Source organism: Suricata suricatta, chromosome 3, assembly GCF_006229205.1.
Source record: "Suricata suricatta isolate VVHF042 chromosome 3, meerkat_22Aug2017_6uvM2_HiC, whole genome shotgun sequence".
In the NCBI taxonomy this organism is placed as follows: Eukaryota; Metazoa; Chordata; class Mammalia; order Carnivora; family Herpestidae; genus Suricata; species Suricata suricatta.
Genome location: NC_043702.1, coordinates 36,303,676 through 36,320,072, shown reverse-complemented (window position 1 = coordinate 36,320,072; position 16,397 = coordinate 36,303,676). Strand labels below are relative to the sequence as shown.

The 16,397-nt window shown below is 39.3% G+C and overlaps 1 protein-coding gene across 2 annotated transcripts in view; it reads left to right on the top strand.

Moving 5' to 3' along the window:
• Window positions 1-16,397, top strand: part of LOC115287575 (MOB-like protein phocein) — a 42,747-nt gene that overhangs the window by 9,867 nt on the left and 16,483 nt on the right. Inside the window, exons 1-2 of one of the 2 annotated variants that reach the window (XM_029934153.1) lie at window positions 4,934-5,041; window positions 8,886-8,948. In XM_029934153.1, the coding sequence (XP_029790013.1) occupies window positions 4,982-5,041; window positions 8,886-8,948 (123 nt within the window). In that variant the 5' untranslated portion in view covers window positions 4,934-4,981. Of the gene's footprint in view, window positions 1-4,933; window positions 5,042-8,885; window positions 8,949-16,397 lie in introns of those variants that run through there. The other variant, XM_029934154.1, reaches the window with a different exon arrangement.

Below are 16,397 nucleotides of genomic sequence, written 5' to 3'. Positions count from 1 at the left end.
AAATAATAAAGATAGAAAGTAAACTCTACCCTCAATGTGGGGCTTAAACTCATAACTCCGAGATCCAGATCACATGCTCTACCAACTGAGCCAGCCAGGTGGCCCAGCACAATACCAAGCAGAGATTAGCGTCATCAAGGAAAATAAAGAAAGTCCTGCTAAATTCATGAAAGACATTAGGTGACCTGTTGAAAAGAGCAAATGATAATAGTCTGTTGTGACTGATCTCTCCTGATCATATTTTCTCTTCCTAAAAATTTAGGAACTACTGTATTAATTAACTATGGCTACATAACAAATCACCCCAAATTTAGTGGCTTAATACAACAATATACATCTCATATAGTATTCATAGGTCATAAATTTGGGAGCTTCTTCTTTGGGTGGTCCTTGTTGGTAGGGGCTGTCTCTGCCATCATCCAAAGACTTGTCTGGGCCTTGAGGCTATTCTTCCAAGATGATTGGTTCACTCTGGCAAGCTGATGCTTGATTTTGTTAGGAACCTCGTTTCTGCACCAGGACCCTCCATAAGGCTACTTAACTCCCCTCACACATGGCAACTTTCTCACACAGAGCAGGTGAGTTAAGAGAGCAAAGCAGAAGGCACAATGTCTTTTATGACCTAATACTAGAAACATACATCATTTTCACAGTATCCTATTATATAGACCAGCCCAGTTTAGTATGTTAAGAGAACCACACAAAAATGTACATACCAGGGAGGCATCTGGCTGGCTCCATTAGAAAAGCATGTAACTCTTGATCTCAGGGTCATGAGTTTAAGTCCCACATTGGGTAGCCAGATTCCAAAAAAAAAAAATAAAGAAAGTGTACAAGGGTACCTGGTGGCTCAGGTGGTTAAGTGTCCCACTCTTGATTTCAGCTCAGGTCATGACCTCACAGTTCGTGGGTTCGAGCCCCACATGCTGACATTGCAGAGCCTACTTGGAATTCTCTCTCCCTCTCTCTCTTCCCCTCCCCCATTTGCATCGTCTGTCTCAAAATAAATACACATACTTGAAAAAATATAAAGTTTGGGGTGCCTGGGTGGCTCAGTCGATTAAGCAACAGACTTGATTTTGGCTCAGGTCATAATCTCATGGTCGTGGGATCAAGCCCTGCGTCAGGCTCTGCACCAAAGAGTGGAGCCTGCTTGGGATTCTCTCCCTCTCTCTCTTCCTCCTCACCTGTGTGCTCTCTCTCTCTCTCTCTCTCTCTCAAAATAAATAAATAAACTTAAAAAAATAAAAATAAAGTTTACCTATAAAAAGCGTACATACAGGCTATACTAATAATTGGGGACTACCTTGGCAGCTGACAACCACAAACACCGATTTGATCAAATATCCTAGAATCTACAGAGAAAGGTGAAGTGCCATAGGAGTTTGGTATCTTATTCACCTGTAGTTAAAGTTGTCTGAGTTTGAACTCTTTTTAATACACTGAAAAATGTATAAAACCAGGGGCGTCTCCGTGGTTCAGTTGGTTAAGTGTCTGACTTTTAGCTCAGGGCATGATCCCACCATTCATGGATTCAAGCCCCACATTGGGCTCTGTGCTGATAGCTCAGAGCCTGGAGCCTGCTCCCAATTCTGTATATCCCTCTCTCTGCCTTTCCTCTGCTCGCACTTTGTGTCTCTCTCTCCCAAAAATAAATAAACATTTTAAAAATGTATAAAACCATATATAGGCACTAATTTGTTCAACTACGAACATACAACCCCATGTTTCTCTGCCGCTTCATCTCTACTTGGGCTGGAATGAGATCTCCATGCTTTAAGGCATATTTTGACTACTTCATGCATCTTTGCTCTTAGGCTTGCTTTTTTCAAGTGAACATGGTTGGTGTAGTCCCAGACTTAGCAATATTCATGGGAAGAAAAAGGGGACCATCTCGACCATCTCTTTTGGTATCTCCTCAAGAACAAACCTTTCCCTAATGTCCTCCATTAGATATCTTTTTATATCTCTTAAGGCTATAATGGAGTCAAATGCTTACCCTTTAACTCAACATTGGCTTAGGCCGATAGGGAAGTCCCTCAGCTAGAGGTGGGTTTACCTTTCCCTAGTCATATGGGAAGAGATGGATACTGAGCAAGATCAAACTGTTTTGCAAAGATGTCTGTTTTGCAAGCCACAGACTTAGGACATTTTGCTTTGTAGTTATCTACCTATCATCTTTCCCCATTCATTTTTAAGCTCTTTGAGGAAAGTAGTTTATACGTCTTATTCATGTTTCTCAGCATTGGCTCATTGTCCTACACATAATGGGCATTCACTATTTTACTTGAATTTTTAAATTCCCCAATGAGAATTTCATATAGGTTAGATATTTTTGAAATTGCTCATGATACTTTAGATTTATAAAATATTTTCTTCTAAACTTTAACAAAAGTCAAGGAATATTTACTATTTTTTTAAAGATCTTTTTTTAAGTAATTTCTATACCCAATGTGGGGTTTGAACTCACAACCATGAGATCAAGGGTCACATGGTTTACCAACTGAGACAGCCAGGTGCCCCAGGAATATTTGCTTTTATACTTATTTTCATCATCTATGAGGTAGAGAGAAAAAAACTTCTGTGTACTATTTTCAGTACAAATAAGGAAATGTCTCTCTTAAGAAGGCAACAGTTTGGGTGCCACTTATCCTAGATTTTTATTTGATAGATCAAAGTCTTACAGTCAATAGGCAAGAGAATCTAGATTTTCTGAATCCCATCCCATTCTTCTCCATTTGTCCATATTACCTTTAAAAAGACTACTCCTGGGGTACCTGGGTGGTTCCATCAATTAAGTATCCAACTTCACTTAGGTCATGATCTCACAGTTCGTTAGTTCAAGCCCCGTGTCAGGCTCTCTACCGACAGCTCAGAGCCTGAAGCCCACTTCAAATTCTGTGTCTCCCTCTTTCTCTGCCCCTCCCCTGCTCCCACTGTCCCTCCCTCCCTTTCAAAAATAAAAAAAATTAAAAAATTAAAAAAGACTATTCTTTCTTTAACTGAAGTATTCAAGTAACCCATTATTACATGTAATTGTTATTATTACTGATCATGCTCTTTTCTTCTTCTTCTCTCCCTTCCCCTACCCCCCAAATTAACAGTTTAGAAAATTGGTTTTGTTTGAAGGTCATAATCTGCAGAAGGAATTAAATGTGAAGGTTATGAGCTACAAATATTTCAAACGTAAAGAACAAGGTTCTTCCTGTGAACAAGGCCAGAGTTGACATCATCATGCAACTTTATCAGATTTTTCAGAGATGAATGCCTATTCTGTTCCTGAATTTAATTCCTACTTACTCACTTTTTCTCTTGTGCCTTACAGATGAGCTGAAACAATGTAACAAATATGGACTTAAGAGAACATTAGGATGAGTCCCTTAATTGTAGGTAGCTGTTATTTACAATTCACAGACATTACCACACAATTTAATCCTTGGAGTAAATCAGGTAGAGTTGTTCACAGATTTATAGTCCTACATAGGACTCTGCTCTCCCCAGACCTACCCCATGTCTCTATTAGGGAGACAACACTCTGAGTGCCACCTATCCTAGATTCTCAGTGTAGTTAGTAAGAGAAGTGGTGATTGCACACCTTCTTCTCTACTGCTAGACTCTAAGCAATTCATGGTTAAAGATTGAGCCTTTTCATACATGTACCTCAGTGCTGAACACATAGTGGGGCTTAAATATTTGTTGAACGAATAAATCTCTTGACATCCTAGGAGGTAGTGATGGAATTCAGTTCCTTGTTCTGGAAAAGTTACAGTCCATACATATTTCAAAATGAATGAATCTTAAAGACAAACCAACTTCCTGTTGTCAGGCCCCTTTGAGATCCAAGTTCAAGTCATTGATAATTATTCAGCTTTGCACCTACTCAATTTAACCAACCTCTCTTCCACTCTTCCCTCCATTTTGAAGGCTTTCTGTGACATAGTTCTCCTCTCAGCATTCCCAATACACCTTTAGGCGTATTTGATGAGATATCTGATGTTTTATTCTCTTGAAAATCACCCTAGCATATGCAGTTTTTACTCTTTGAGCTGGCTTTCTATCTGGTATGCTATGGCCTCCCTCAACCCAGATCAAAAATTTAACGTTTCTAAACAGGAAACAAAAGTTTGCCAAAACTGCCATGATTTCATAACGTTAAGAGAACACTTAAAACTTGCAACAAAGGAAATTTAGAATCCTGTAAAGATGTACAACTCCCGCCATCTGTCAAGGAGCACTCATTTTCTCCCCCTGCTTCTGACTTGCAAAAAATACGGGCTAATTTTGTCTGCCTAATGCACCGTACCAGATGTCCACTCTCATATAATTAGCGTCTCAGCCTTTTATCTATACAAACTCGTCATTGAAAAGGTCCTTGGCTTTGAAGTCGGAGGATGGCGGAAATACCATTTGACAATCTAAGCCCTAGTCTTGAAATTGGGTCGGTTTCATGCGGGGTCTGTGGAATTTTCCGACTGTTGGCCTGTTTTTGCACTTTGCCTGTCTGAGGATTTCGGAACAAAATTATATTTCTCTGGCTATCTGCTTGCACAAGGGTTTACAGAAATGGTCACCGTTGTGCAAGCTCTGTCCTTTGAGTGTAACTAACCTAAACCCAGGGAGATGCACCAATGTGTTACGCAGATATTGCTCACTCCGAAGCGGCCTTCGATGCAGGCCCGTGGACTTCCCCAACGCCACTTCCATCCTCGCGGCCAGGTCTATCCCTTCCTCCACGTCGCGACTTGAGAGTCGTCGGCTGTTACTTCTCTCGTGTCCCTCCCTCCGCTAGCTGTCCCTTCCCGGGACTCCTCGCGTCCTCCCGCCCTGCTCCGTGCCGGCTACGGCTGATCCTTTAGTTGCCGCCCCTCCCCGGCGCCCGGACCCAGAGCTCTGCTCCTCCCCGTCCCGCCCCCCCCTCCCCCACGCAGGCTGACTTCCTTTACATCCGGGTACCGACTCCAGCCGCCTAGACTCTGGCACTATGGTCATGGCGGAGGGGACGGCAGTGCTGAGGCGGAACAGGCCGGGCACCAAGGCGCAGGTACCATCTCTGCACCTTTTCTGCGTGGGGACTCTCGGTGGCGAGCCACGCCGCACCTGGAAGCTGGCCGCCCCTAAGAGAAGATTGGGCCGGGGCGGTAAACTGGCGGGCAGGGGCACCCGTGCCCGGCCTGCTCTTCCGGAGCCGCAGTCCCTGGGTCTCGCTGAGGCGGCGGCGGCTCGGGAGGCCTGCCGAGCCCTGACTTGAGGGTGGGCATGAGGGGTTGGGTGCGAGCCCTGGGCGGTGACCGCCGGGACAGCGTTGCGGGAGCCCGTCGGCAGCGACTGCTTGTTCTCGTCTTTCCCCGAATTACAGCTGACCATCGCCCGAGGGCCGCGTCCGGCCGTGGGGAGACCCTTGGGTTTTGTGTGGGTCGGTGCCGCCACGGCGGGAGGGGGTATAAGCACAGCCAACCTCGTTCTGGCTTCCGGTTCCTACCTGGCTTGTGACGTGCCTGCCCGACTGCTGCCACCCAGCTTGTCTAGCCGGATCCTGGTAGCGATGATCCTCCTCCTGGAGTGTGCCTTTGACCATTTCTCGCTGCAGCTGTTCTCTGGCCCAACAAGTTTTCCTCATCAGGTTCCTCTTGTTAGATGTCATTCCTTGTTATGTGTGAGGCATAGTCAGGGAGTAAATTGATAATTTTATCAACTTTTAGTAGGGCGGTATCTGGGGTGAGTTGGTGTTCGTTTAGGTATTGGTTCTGGGGGTTTTCAAAAGACGGGATACCTCATCTTCAAAAAAAAATCAAATAGGCATTTGGGTTTGATGTCATTAATCCACCAGCTGAAATAGACTGCTGTTGAGTAGATGCTCTAAAATCAGAGATGTGTTAAAATGTGATTTTTAAAGTGATATAAGTGGGAAAAACAAACTGGAAAAAAAAAAAAAAACATGGAGCTCTGACTGTATGCCAGAGAAAAGATTTTAATATACTGCACAGAATTTTGGAAAGGAAGTTCTTTCAAAGTATCTTGTAGATCCAGACACTTTTCCCAGATCCATGTTACAGATAAGGAAATTGAAGCCCAGAGAATTGACTGCATTTGCTCGGGGTTACATTGTCTCTGGTTCATTGGTGACCTTTTCTCTTCAACAAGTTGCTTTTAGTACTGAATTTTAGAGAGTTTAGTTTAAATGTCAGTTACTTTTGACAGTTTTGGGGACATATCACTGGGAATTTATATGTTATATATGGTTTCTTTTTTTTAAGTTAATTTTTTAGTGTTTATTTTTGAGAGAGAGAGTGAGAGAGACAGAGACAGAGCACAAGGTGGGGAGGGGCAGAGAGAGGGAGACACAGAATCCAGCAGGCTCCAGGCCCTGAGCTGTCAGCACAGAGCCTGACTTGGGGCTCAAACTCAGGACCTGTGAGATCATGCCCTGAGCCCAAGTTGGAGTGTAACAGACAGAGGTACCCAGGTCCCCCAATATTATATATGCTTGCTTTTTTACTTTTTCCAAACTATCTTTATAAATGCTCTTTTTCTCAGATAACTTGATTTCTTATTCTCTGGGAACATTGTTTCTGATTCTTAAGTGACCAGCTTTTATATTTTTATATTGAGGCAGACTTGTGTTCTCACATTCTGAGAGTCGCCATCCATTTTTATTTACTCATTTCTTAATTTTGAAGGGTTAGAAAGAATATACTTTAAGTTAATTTGTAAAATTTGTTTCCTCAGTTACGAGTAAGTAACAAGAATTCTCCTTTGATTTTTTTTTCCCGCATTGTCATAGATCTAGGTTGTTAAATAAAATGTCGCAGAAAAGGTAAGGATTGAAAAAAAAAAACCAGACTGCTGAAGCAGCATTCTTTCCTATTTCTTGTCTGTCACATTGATTTCCTTAAGTGAAATAGGTCTATTCTATATTATTGATTTAGAACTATAATAGAGTAGGTGAGGTATCTTCCTACCGTTTTTTTCCCTAGTTATGTATTTTTTTAATTGGTTACATTGGGATATAGGCACAGAATTGGTTTTCAGTAAATGTTCATTAAGCCAGTTTTTGGTTCCTTTTATGCTTTAAGCATATGATAGTTATGATGCGACAAAACATTTGATTACCAGCTAACATTTTTACATCTTTTCTGTATATTCCTATGTGTTTTTTAATATTTTTAAAACAATATTTTACAAACTATCTTAATTTTTTTAAAGGAAAGAATAGTCAAGGTATATTGATGGAAACCATTTTCAGCATAAATTGCATGGAAAGAATTTAAAAAACTAGTCTTTAATAATATTTGGATGCTGTCTAGGATAAAAATATTGTGGAACAATTTCTAGAAAGTTATATTTGTTTCTTGACCTATTAAATGAGAGCATATTAAATAATATGAGAAAAAGCACAAGTGAACTCCAGCAGGGAAGGGGCAGAGAGAGAGAGAGGGTGAGAGAGAGAGAATCCCAAGCAGGGTCCTCGCTGTGAGCACAGAGCCCAACAAAGAACTCAAAGACACTTAACTGCCTGAACTGCCCTCCTGACATATTAAAACAAAGTCCGTTTTCATTAATACCAGATAACTATAAAAAAGAAAAATATGAAAAGTTTAAGACACTTAAGGTACATACCTATCATCCAACCTCATAACTAAGATATTACTAACGTAGATAAATCTCTATTCTATCACATTTGTCTGTCTTCTACCCACTTTTTCCACCCCAATGATAGTGGTTATCATTCCTTTTCTTTTCTGCATACTTTTGCTGGGTATGCATTGTATCCATAAGTATGCTTTGCACTTTCTTTAACTTTTATTCATGTGGTGTCATACGCTGAATTCTTCACTTTGCTCCCGTTTTTGCTTAAGGTGTTTGGAGACTTACCCATGTTGATTGATACAGGGTTATAGCTAGATCATTGGTTCACTATTCCTGTTTCCCTCAGTTTTACCCCAGAGACATTTATCAAGCAACTACTATATGTTAGGCATGTTCTGCCTGCTAAGGGTACGTAGGTAGACTTTGCTGGAAAAAATCAGTCGGATGGGAAGGTTCTTTAAGCACTTAGGGGAATGTCTGTGAATTAGACTATCTATAGAGAATTTCAGAACCAGTATAAAGCAATCCACAAAAGTACCAATCACCCTTAATAAAAGCTGGTTGATTACTTTTTGGTGGAACTCATATTTTGATTTAGAAATTAAAAAAAATTTTTTTAATGTTTGTTTATTTTTGAGAGAGAGAGACACAGAGCATGAGTGGGGGACAGTCAGAGAGAGAGGGAGAGAAAGAATCAAAAGCAGGCTCCAGGCGCTGAGCAAACAGCACAGAGCCTGACGTGGGGCTCAAACCCATGAACCATGAGATCATGACCTGAGCGGAAGTCAGCTGCTTAACTGACTGAGCCACCCAGGCGCCCCTTGATTTAGAAATTTAAAACACCATTTGGAATTGGAATGATAATTTATAATGTCTGTCTAAAGTAGTACTTCTGGAACAATAACTACTACTAGCACCACCACCACTGCCACCACCATCACAAACTATCCTCTGTAGGTAAAAATTGAATCAGTGCTTGGAGATTTTTTCTTTTCAGCTTAACTTTTTGAGAGATATTTAGCCACCATAAAGAAAAAAGTGATAGATTTATCTCCTCAGGTAATCCATGAAAAGTTTAGGGATTTATGGTTGAAAATTTAACTTGTAGTTCAGTTAAATAAATAAATTTTGGTGTTCATTTAAAAACATTGAATAAAGTTCCTTTAACTTACTGATAATCATGTTGTTTATAGTATGAGAGCTTTCTTTTTGAGTGTAACTTTATTAAGAATTGCAATTAATGAAAATAATGTTGCTTCTTTGTTAACTTTGTGTTTTAACCATGAATTTTTTTATAGGATTTCTATAATTGGCCTGATGAATCCTTTGATGAAATGGACAGTACATTAGCTGTTCAGCAGGTAATAACAGTAGTTTTTTGCAACTCCACTAACCTAAGCATTTTATCTCCCGTGGTATAGTTAAATATTCCTATATTTTTTAGCACAAGTCAGAATCCATGGAAATAACAGAATGCCTGTTTAAAACTTTTATCATTCATTTTGTTTTAAGATAGCATAGTAAGCTATATTGAAGCTTAAGTACATTTTAATATCTATTAATATGTACCAAATTAGGGTACCAAATTTGATTTTAGAGTGAATTTAACTCAAAGTTAGTTGAATGCTCAATTAGAATAACATAATTAAGTAGGAAGAAAAGGCATACTTAGTTGGTTACTAAAACTTGAAAACATGTATCTAAATTTACATTTTTAAAAATTTTTTGAAGTTTATTTTGAGAGAGAGTGAAAGTGCAAATAGGGGCAGGGCAGAGAGGGAGGGAAGGAGAGAGAGAATCTCAAGCAGGCTCTATTCGGTCAGCATAGAGCCCTGTGTGGGGAACTGTGAGATCATGACCTGAGCCGAAATCAGGAGTTGGATGCTCAGCCAACTGAGCCACCCAGGCGCCCCTAAATTTACATTTTAATTTTAGTTACCATTGGTTCTTAACTTTTGTGCTCCTCTAATATATTTGAGGGCTAAGATGCCTCCCTTTAGGTTATTGCCACTGTTAAGTAGCTCACAAAGGCAGTGATATCATGGAGATGGACTTCTGTAGTATGTGTGATTTGAAAAACCCTCAAGGAATTCTTAAACATTCTTGAGAATCAACCTATATTGGGTTTAAAAAAAATGTAGTTCTTCCAAAATGAGTAGAATCTAGGGAAAAAATAATTGCTATGGCTAATTATTAAAAGTTGCATTAAGAGGTTAACAAAAAGATAACTAAAATTAGGGTATACTGGTAAATGGGACTAGGCATTGGTTAACATTTTTTCCTGTTTATTTATTTATTTTGAGAGCGCATGCACGCCACAAAAGAGGGGCAGATCGGTGGGGGGGGGGGGGGGGTCCCAAGCAGGCTCCACACTGTCAGCTCAGAGCCCAATGTAGAGCTCTAACTCACAAATCTTGGTATTGTGACCTGAGCCAAAGTCAAGAGTCAGACAAAGTCCAGAGTCAGACACATAACCAACTGAGCCACCCAGCACCCTAGTTAACTAACATATTTAAAGGAAAAATATGCAATAAAGAGGGGTCATTTGGCTTTATCTTGATAGTGAGATAATAAAAATAGCTATTTGGATTTATTGTATTATTTGAAGATTCTGGGAAATCAAACAAATACAGTTGAATTCCTTGAGCATAGAAATAATTCATAATATTAACAAATACTAAAAACCTTTAGAATGAACTCAGTATAATATTTAGCACAGGAAATGGAAGAGTATTCATGAATGAATGGCTTTATTTGTTCATTAAAGAATGTATTGTTCGGTCAGCAAATATTTATTGGGAAATGAGACAGGCCTTATGAAAGATAACAGAAATGTCTTTAATAGAGCTTTATGCCTGGAAATTGGGACAAATTAAAAATGTGTGGACATTTCTCCCTTTAAATTTTTTTTAAGGTTTATTTATTTTTGAAAGAGATAGAGTGAACTGGGGAGGGGCAGAGAGCGAGCAAGCGAGCGAGCGAGAGAGAGAGAGAAAGAGAGAGAATCCCAAGCCAGCTCCACACTGTCAGCATGGAGCTCAATGTGGGCCTTGAATTGTGTGATCATGACTTGAACTGTCTCCCTTTAAAAGTAGAGGTTGTGTGCTGCTACTTTGTTGAATTTATTAGTTGGAACTTTGTGTGTGTGTATGTGTAATTAAGATTTTCTACATATCGAAAGCATGTCATCTATAAACAGTTTGACTTCTTCCTTTCTAATCTGGTTGCCTTTTATTTCTTTTTCTTACCTAATGGCTCTGGCCAGAACTTCTAATACTCCTTTGAATAGAAGTAGGCATCTTTATCTTGTTCTTGATTTTAAGAGGAAAGCTTTCAGTCTTTCACATTGAGTATGAGGTGCATTGTGGGTTTTTCATACCTGACCTTTATTATGTTGAATTATTTATTTTACTGGTTTCCTTCTATTTCTAATTGTTGACTGTTTTTGACTTAAAAAGCTTTCACATACAGCAATTCAGATGAACATGTGACTTCCCCCTTCATTTTGTTAGTGAGGTGTATAGATCAGTTTTTGTATGTTGAACCATCCTTGCATTCTAGAAATCCCCCTTGATAATGATATATAATTCTCTTGATTTGCTGCTGAATTTGGCTTCCTAGGATTTTCTATATCAATGTTTATAAGGGGTATTGGTTTCTAGTGTTCCTCAAGTGTGTTTGTTTGGCTTTGGTATCAGGCAATGTTGACATCATAGAATGAGTTAGGAAGTATTCCCTCCTTTTTGATTTTTTAGAAGAGTTCGAAGAGGGTTGGTGTTCTTTATTTTTAATTGTTATTATTTTTAATCTTTATTTTTAGAGAGAAAGACAGAGTGCAACCAGGGGAGGGCCAGGGAGAGAAGGGGACAGAGGATCTGAAGCAGGCTCTGTGCTGGCAGCAGAGAGCCCAACATGGGGCTCAGACTCATGAACCATGAGATCATGACCTGAGTAGAAGTCAGATGCTTAACTGACTGAGCCATCGAGGCATCCCAGGATTGGTGTTTTTGAAATGTTTGGTAAAATTCACCAATGAAACCATTGGGTCTAGGGCTTTTCTTTGGTTGCACAGCATTGTGAAGGTAATTAATGTCACCAGACTGTACACTTAAAAATGGTTTAAATGGCTATCCTCATTGAATGGTCTTGGCACCCTTGTCAAAAATTATGTGGCTACATATGTAAGGGTTTATTTCTCTGAGAGCATTCAGTTCCATTGGTCTTTATGTTTGGTCTTCATTCCTTATACCAATACTACATTGTTCTGATTACTATAGCTTTTGTAGTAAGTTTTGAAATTGGGGGGTATGAGTCGTTCAGCCTGCTTCCTGACTGAGCCAGCCAGGCACTCTGTTTTTTTTTTTTTTTTTAATCAATACTGAACCACCTTTCGTTCCTTGCAGCCTCCTCTTAATTGATGTTTGTGTGGTATATCTTTTGCCATCCTTTTACTTGTAATCTACCTATATCATATTTGAAGTAAGTTTCTTGTGGACAGTGTATACTTGGATTGTCTTTCCTTGTTTTTTGTGATAGTCTGTGTCTTTTAATGGGTTTATTTAGGCCATTTAATATTAATTTAGTTGTTGGTAGATATGTTTATATTTAGGTCTACCATCATATTATTTGTTTTCAGTTTATTCCCTATGGGTTTTTTTTTATTGTTCATTTTCTTTTTTCTGCCTTTTTACAAATTGAACATTTTTAGTATTTTATTTTAATTCTAATTTTGGCTGTGTTTTTATGTAATATAGTTTTTTAAGTTTGTTTATTTTGAGAGAGGGAGAGAGAGAATCCCAGGCAGGCTCCATGCTCAGCACTGAGTCTGCCACAGGGGTCGATCCCACAACCACAGGATCATGACCTGAGCCAAAATCAAGAGTCAGATGCCGAGCCAACTGAGCCACTCGGTTTCCCTGTATAATATATTTGAAATATATATACATTTTCTTCTGGTGTTCTTTAACCCCCTTCTGTCTAAAGAACTTCCTTTAGCTGTTCTTTTATAGTGATCTACTGGCTAGAAATTATCCTTCATTTTCTTTCATCTGAAAATGTCTTTAATTTATTTTCATTCCTGAAGGGTATTTTTGTTAGATATAGAATTCTGGGTTGACAGTTCATTCTTCAGCAGTTTGAACATGTTGTATCCGTTCCTTCTGTCTGCGGTTTCTGATGAGAAAGTTGCAGTTTTAAAAAATATTTTGTAGGTCATGTGTCATTTTTCACTGGCTTATCTTTAGTATTCAGCAGCTTCATTATGTGTCTGGACATGGATTTCTTCGGGTTTTTTGTTTGTTGTTCACTCTTTTCTCTATTGTGGTAAATATATTTACCATTTTGCCACTCACAAGTGTACTTTTTTTAAAGTTATTTATTTATTTTTTTCAGTAAACTCTACCCCAACATGGGGCTCGAATTCATGACACTGAGATCCACCCACTAAGCCAGCTTAAGTTTATAGCTTTTACTATAAAAGGGCCCCTTAAGTGTATGGCTCTGTGGCATTAGGTATATTCACATTATTGTACAATCATTACGACCTCTATCTGTAGAACGTTTTCATCTTTAACAGCTGAAACTCTGTTTCCATTAAACAATAACAACTTCCCACTACTCCCTTCCCCCAGTTCACTCATCTTCTTGAATTGAAATTTCACATATTCTTTGTATACCAAGTAATTTTGGATTGTATTATGGACATTAAAAAAATTTTTTTAAATGTTTGTTTATTTTTGAGAGAAAGACCGTGAGCAGGGGAGGGGCAGAGAGAGAAGGGGACACAGAACCTGAAGCAGGCTCCAGGCTCTAAGCTGTCAGCACAGACCCTGACGTGGGGCTCAAACTTAGAAACTGAGATCATGATCTGAGCCAAAATCAGCTGCTTAACCGACTGAGCCACCAGGTGCTCCTGATATTTTGAATATTATGTTGAGACTCTGGTCTTATTTAATGCCATGGAGAGAGAATGTTGATATTTTTGTTTTAGCAGGTATTTGACCTGGTTAGATATAGGTTGCAAGTTCCAGCCAGACTGAGGTTCCAGCGTTGGTTCAGATTTCAAAGCCTTTGTGCTACTCCTTGAATCTTCTGTGTGGACCAATCTGTGGTCAGCCTGGGTGGAGGTATATCCATTAGTTCAATTCTCAAAGTCTGTCGTATGCTAATTATGATCAGATCAATGCATGTGGGTATGCGCAGATTAGGATTGAGCCCTGGAGTTCATAGACACTTTTAAGGGGTCACATTTCTGACTTTTGTTCTCCTTAATATCTCTAAGAGAGAAAAAGAAACAGGGTTTGATCCCACCATCAAATGGAGAGGAACATTTCTTGAGAATTTCGTCTCGAATTTTTCTGTTGCCAGCTGTTTTTGCTGCCATGTGGAATTGTCTTAGGCATAGGCTATGAAAGTGGAGAAAAAGCAGAGGGCAGAAACCCAGCAGCTGTCATTCTTTTTGAGCTTTAGGCGTGCCATTTTCCTCTCCCTGAGCCAGAACTATGTAGTTTTTCCTGGATCTATTAATATCAACAAAGTGCATTTTTTTGGGTGTCATCCTGGATTGAGTTTAGGCCAGGGGATAGCAGAGGGAAAAAGAAACATCGCAGACTTCAGTGCGACTTCAGTGATACTTTGAATTCTGGTGTTCATTCCAGCTACTCTTTGATATTTTCTCTTCAAAGATCTCAAATTGCCATACCATGCAGTCTGTCCAGATTTTATGATTAAAACAAAATTTAACATTTTTATTTATTATTCAGAGACAGAACATGGGCATGGGAGGGGCAGAGAGTGGGGAGACACAGAATCTGAAGGAGGCTCCAGGCTCTGAGCTGTCAGCACAGTCCCAGATGCAGGGCTTGAACCCACAAACTGCGAGATCATGACTTGAGCTGAAGTCGGACACTTAACTGACTGAGCCACTCAGGTGCCCCCAGTTTTTATGAATTTGTACAGTGGGAAAGAAAAGTTGATGTGTGTTTACTCCATCTTACCCAGAACTGGGAGCCGTAAGATACTTTTGCATGGTATTATACTGTGCCCAAATGAAATCTAAAAACTGTTTTAGGAAAAGTCTTATATAAAACACAGTACTAGATCTTTGTAATTATTAATCATTATAGCCTCCAGGAATAAATCACTAGAAAGGTATGTTTCTGCCTTTTTCATAACAGAAGGAAGAATTTCATGCCCTTTTTTTTTTTTTTACATAGTGTAGAAATTTGGTCTAGTATATTCCTGTACTGAGAAGACTTGAAAGGTCTGGGAAGTTAAGTACGAAGAGCATCTGAAATGCTAGTGAGCTTGATCAGGTAACAGTATCAGGTAGAAGTGGTAATGCCTTTGGAAGCTACCTTTAAAAGATTCTTTTCAGGAAATGGTAGTAAGTTAGGATTTTAGAGTTCTTGGAAGCATAAAGAACACTTTTCTTATGAGGTTTTCTGGATTTTTTTTGTTAGAATTTCTTAAAGATTACAATGCTAGTTTCTTTAATAGTTGTACAGTTTACTCAGATTCAAAGCCTCTTAGCATTAAAATTCAGCAGCAAAAGTTTTATGTAGTAATGGTATTACTTCTCCATTTAACTAAATTACTAAATAACATATTAAAGATAATATTGAAAATGTACGTAAGAATATTACAGCTTTTCATGATAGGACTAATTCTTGTTTTTTTTCCTATTTCATGTTTGTCTATCTTGTGATGCACATGAAAAAATTAATCTTAATTTAGATTTATACCACATTAGGTGTGACAGGGACAGGATACAGTAACACTGCAGTTTTCAGATGTTTTGAGGATGATAAAAATAACTTTTCAGAATAAACAAATTGCTGATAGTACTAATTAACTCAGAAACAATATAAAATTTTCCATAAGGTAAAAGTTATATTTAGGGAGCATTAGGACATTTATTTTTCTTTATCTTTATTTTTATTTTTTAATGTTTTTATTTATTTTTGAGACAGAAACAGAGTATGAGTGGGGCAGGGGCAGAGAGAGATGAAGACAGAGAATCTGAAGCAGGCTCTAGGTTCTAAGCTGTCAGCACAGAGCTCAGCGTGGGGCTCGAACCCATGAACTGTGAGATCATGACCTGAGCTGAAGTCGAGTGCTTAATGGACTGAGCCACCCAGCCGCTTCTAGTTCATTTACTTTTCTTAGCTCATTTTAAATGATCGCTGTTTCTATTTCCATAAAACTTTGGAGGACTCACATTTTTGCTTTCTTTGGAAATTAAGGATTCTGTTCTCTCTCTTTTATTAAGTTTTATTTATTTTTGAGAGAAACTGAGAACATGTACTCGCATATGGAAGGGGGAGGGACCGAGAGAGAGGGAAAAGAGAGAATCCCAAGCAAGCAATATTTGTGTCAGCACAGAGCCTGATGTGGGGTCGGAACCCACAAACCATGAGCTCATGACTTGAGCCATAACCAAGAGGCAGACACTAAACTGCATGAGCCACCCAGGCGCTCCTGTTCTCTCTCTCTTTTCTTTATATATTTTTTGAATGTTTTTTTATATTAGAGAAAGTGCGTGAGCAGGGGAGGGGCAGAGAGAGACAGAGACAAAATCTGAAGCAGACCCCAGGCTCCGAGCTGTCAGCACAGTTTGATGTAGAGCTTGAACTCAGGAGCCAAGAGATCATGACCGGAGCAAAGTTGGGCCCTTAACCGACTGAGACATCCAGACACCCCCTCCAGGTGCCCTTTTTCTCTTAGTTGGGTTTTTTTTTTTTTGAGAGACAGAGAGAGACAGAGCATGAACAGGGGAGCATCAGAGAGAGAGAGAGAGGGAGACATAGAAT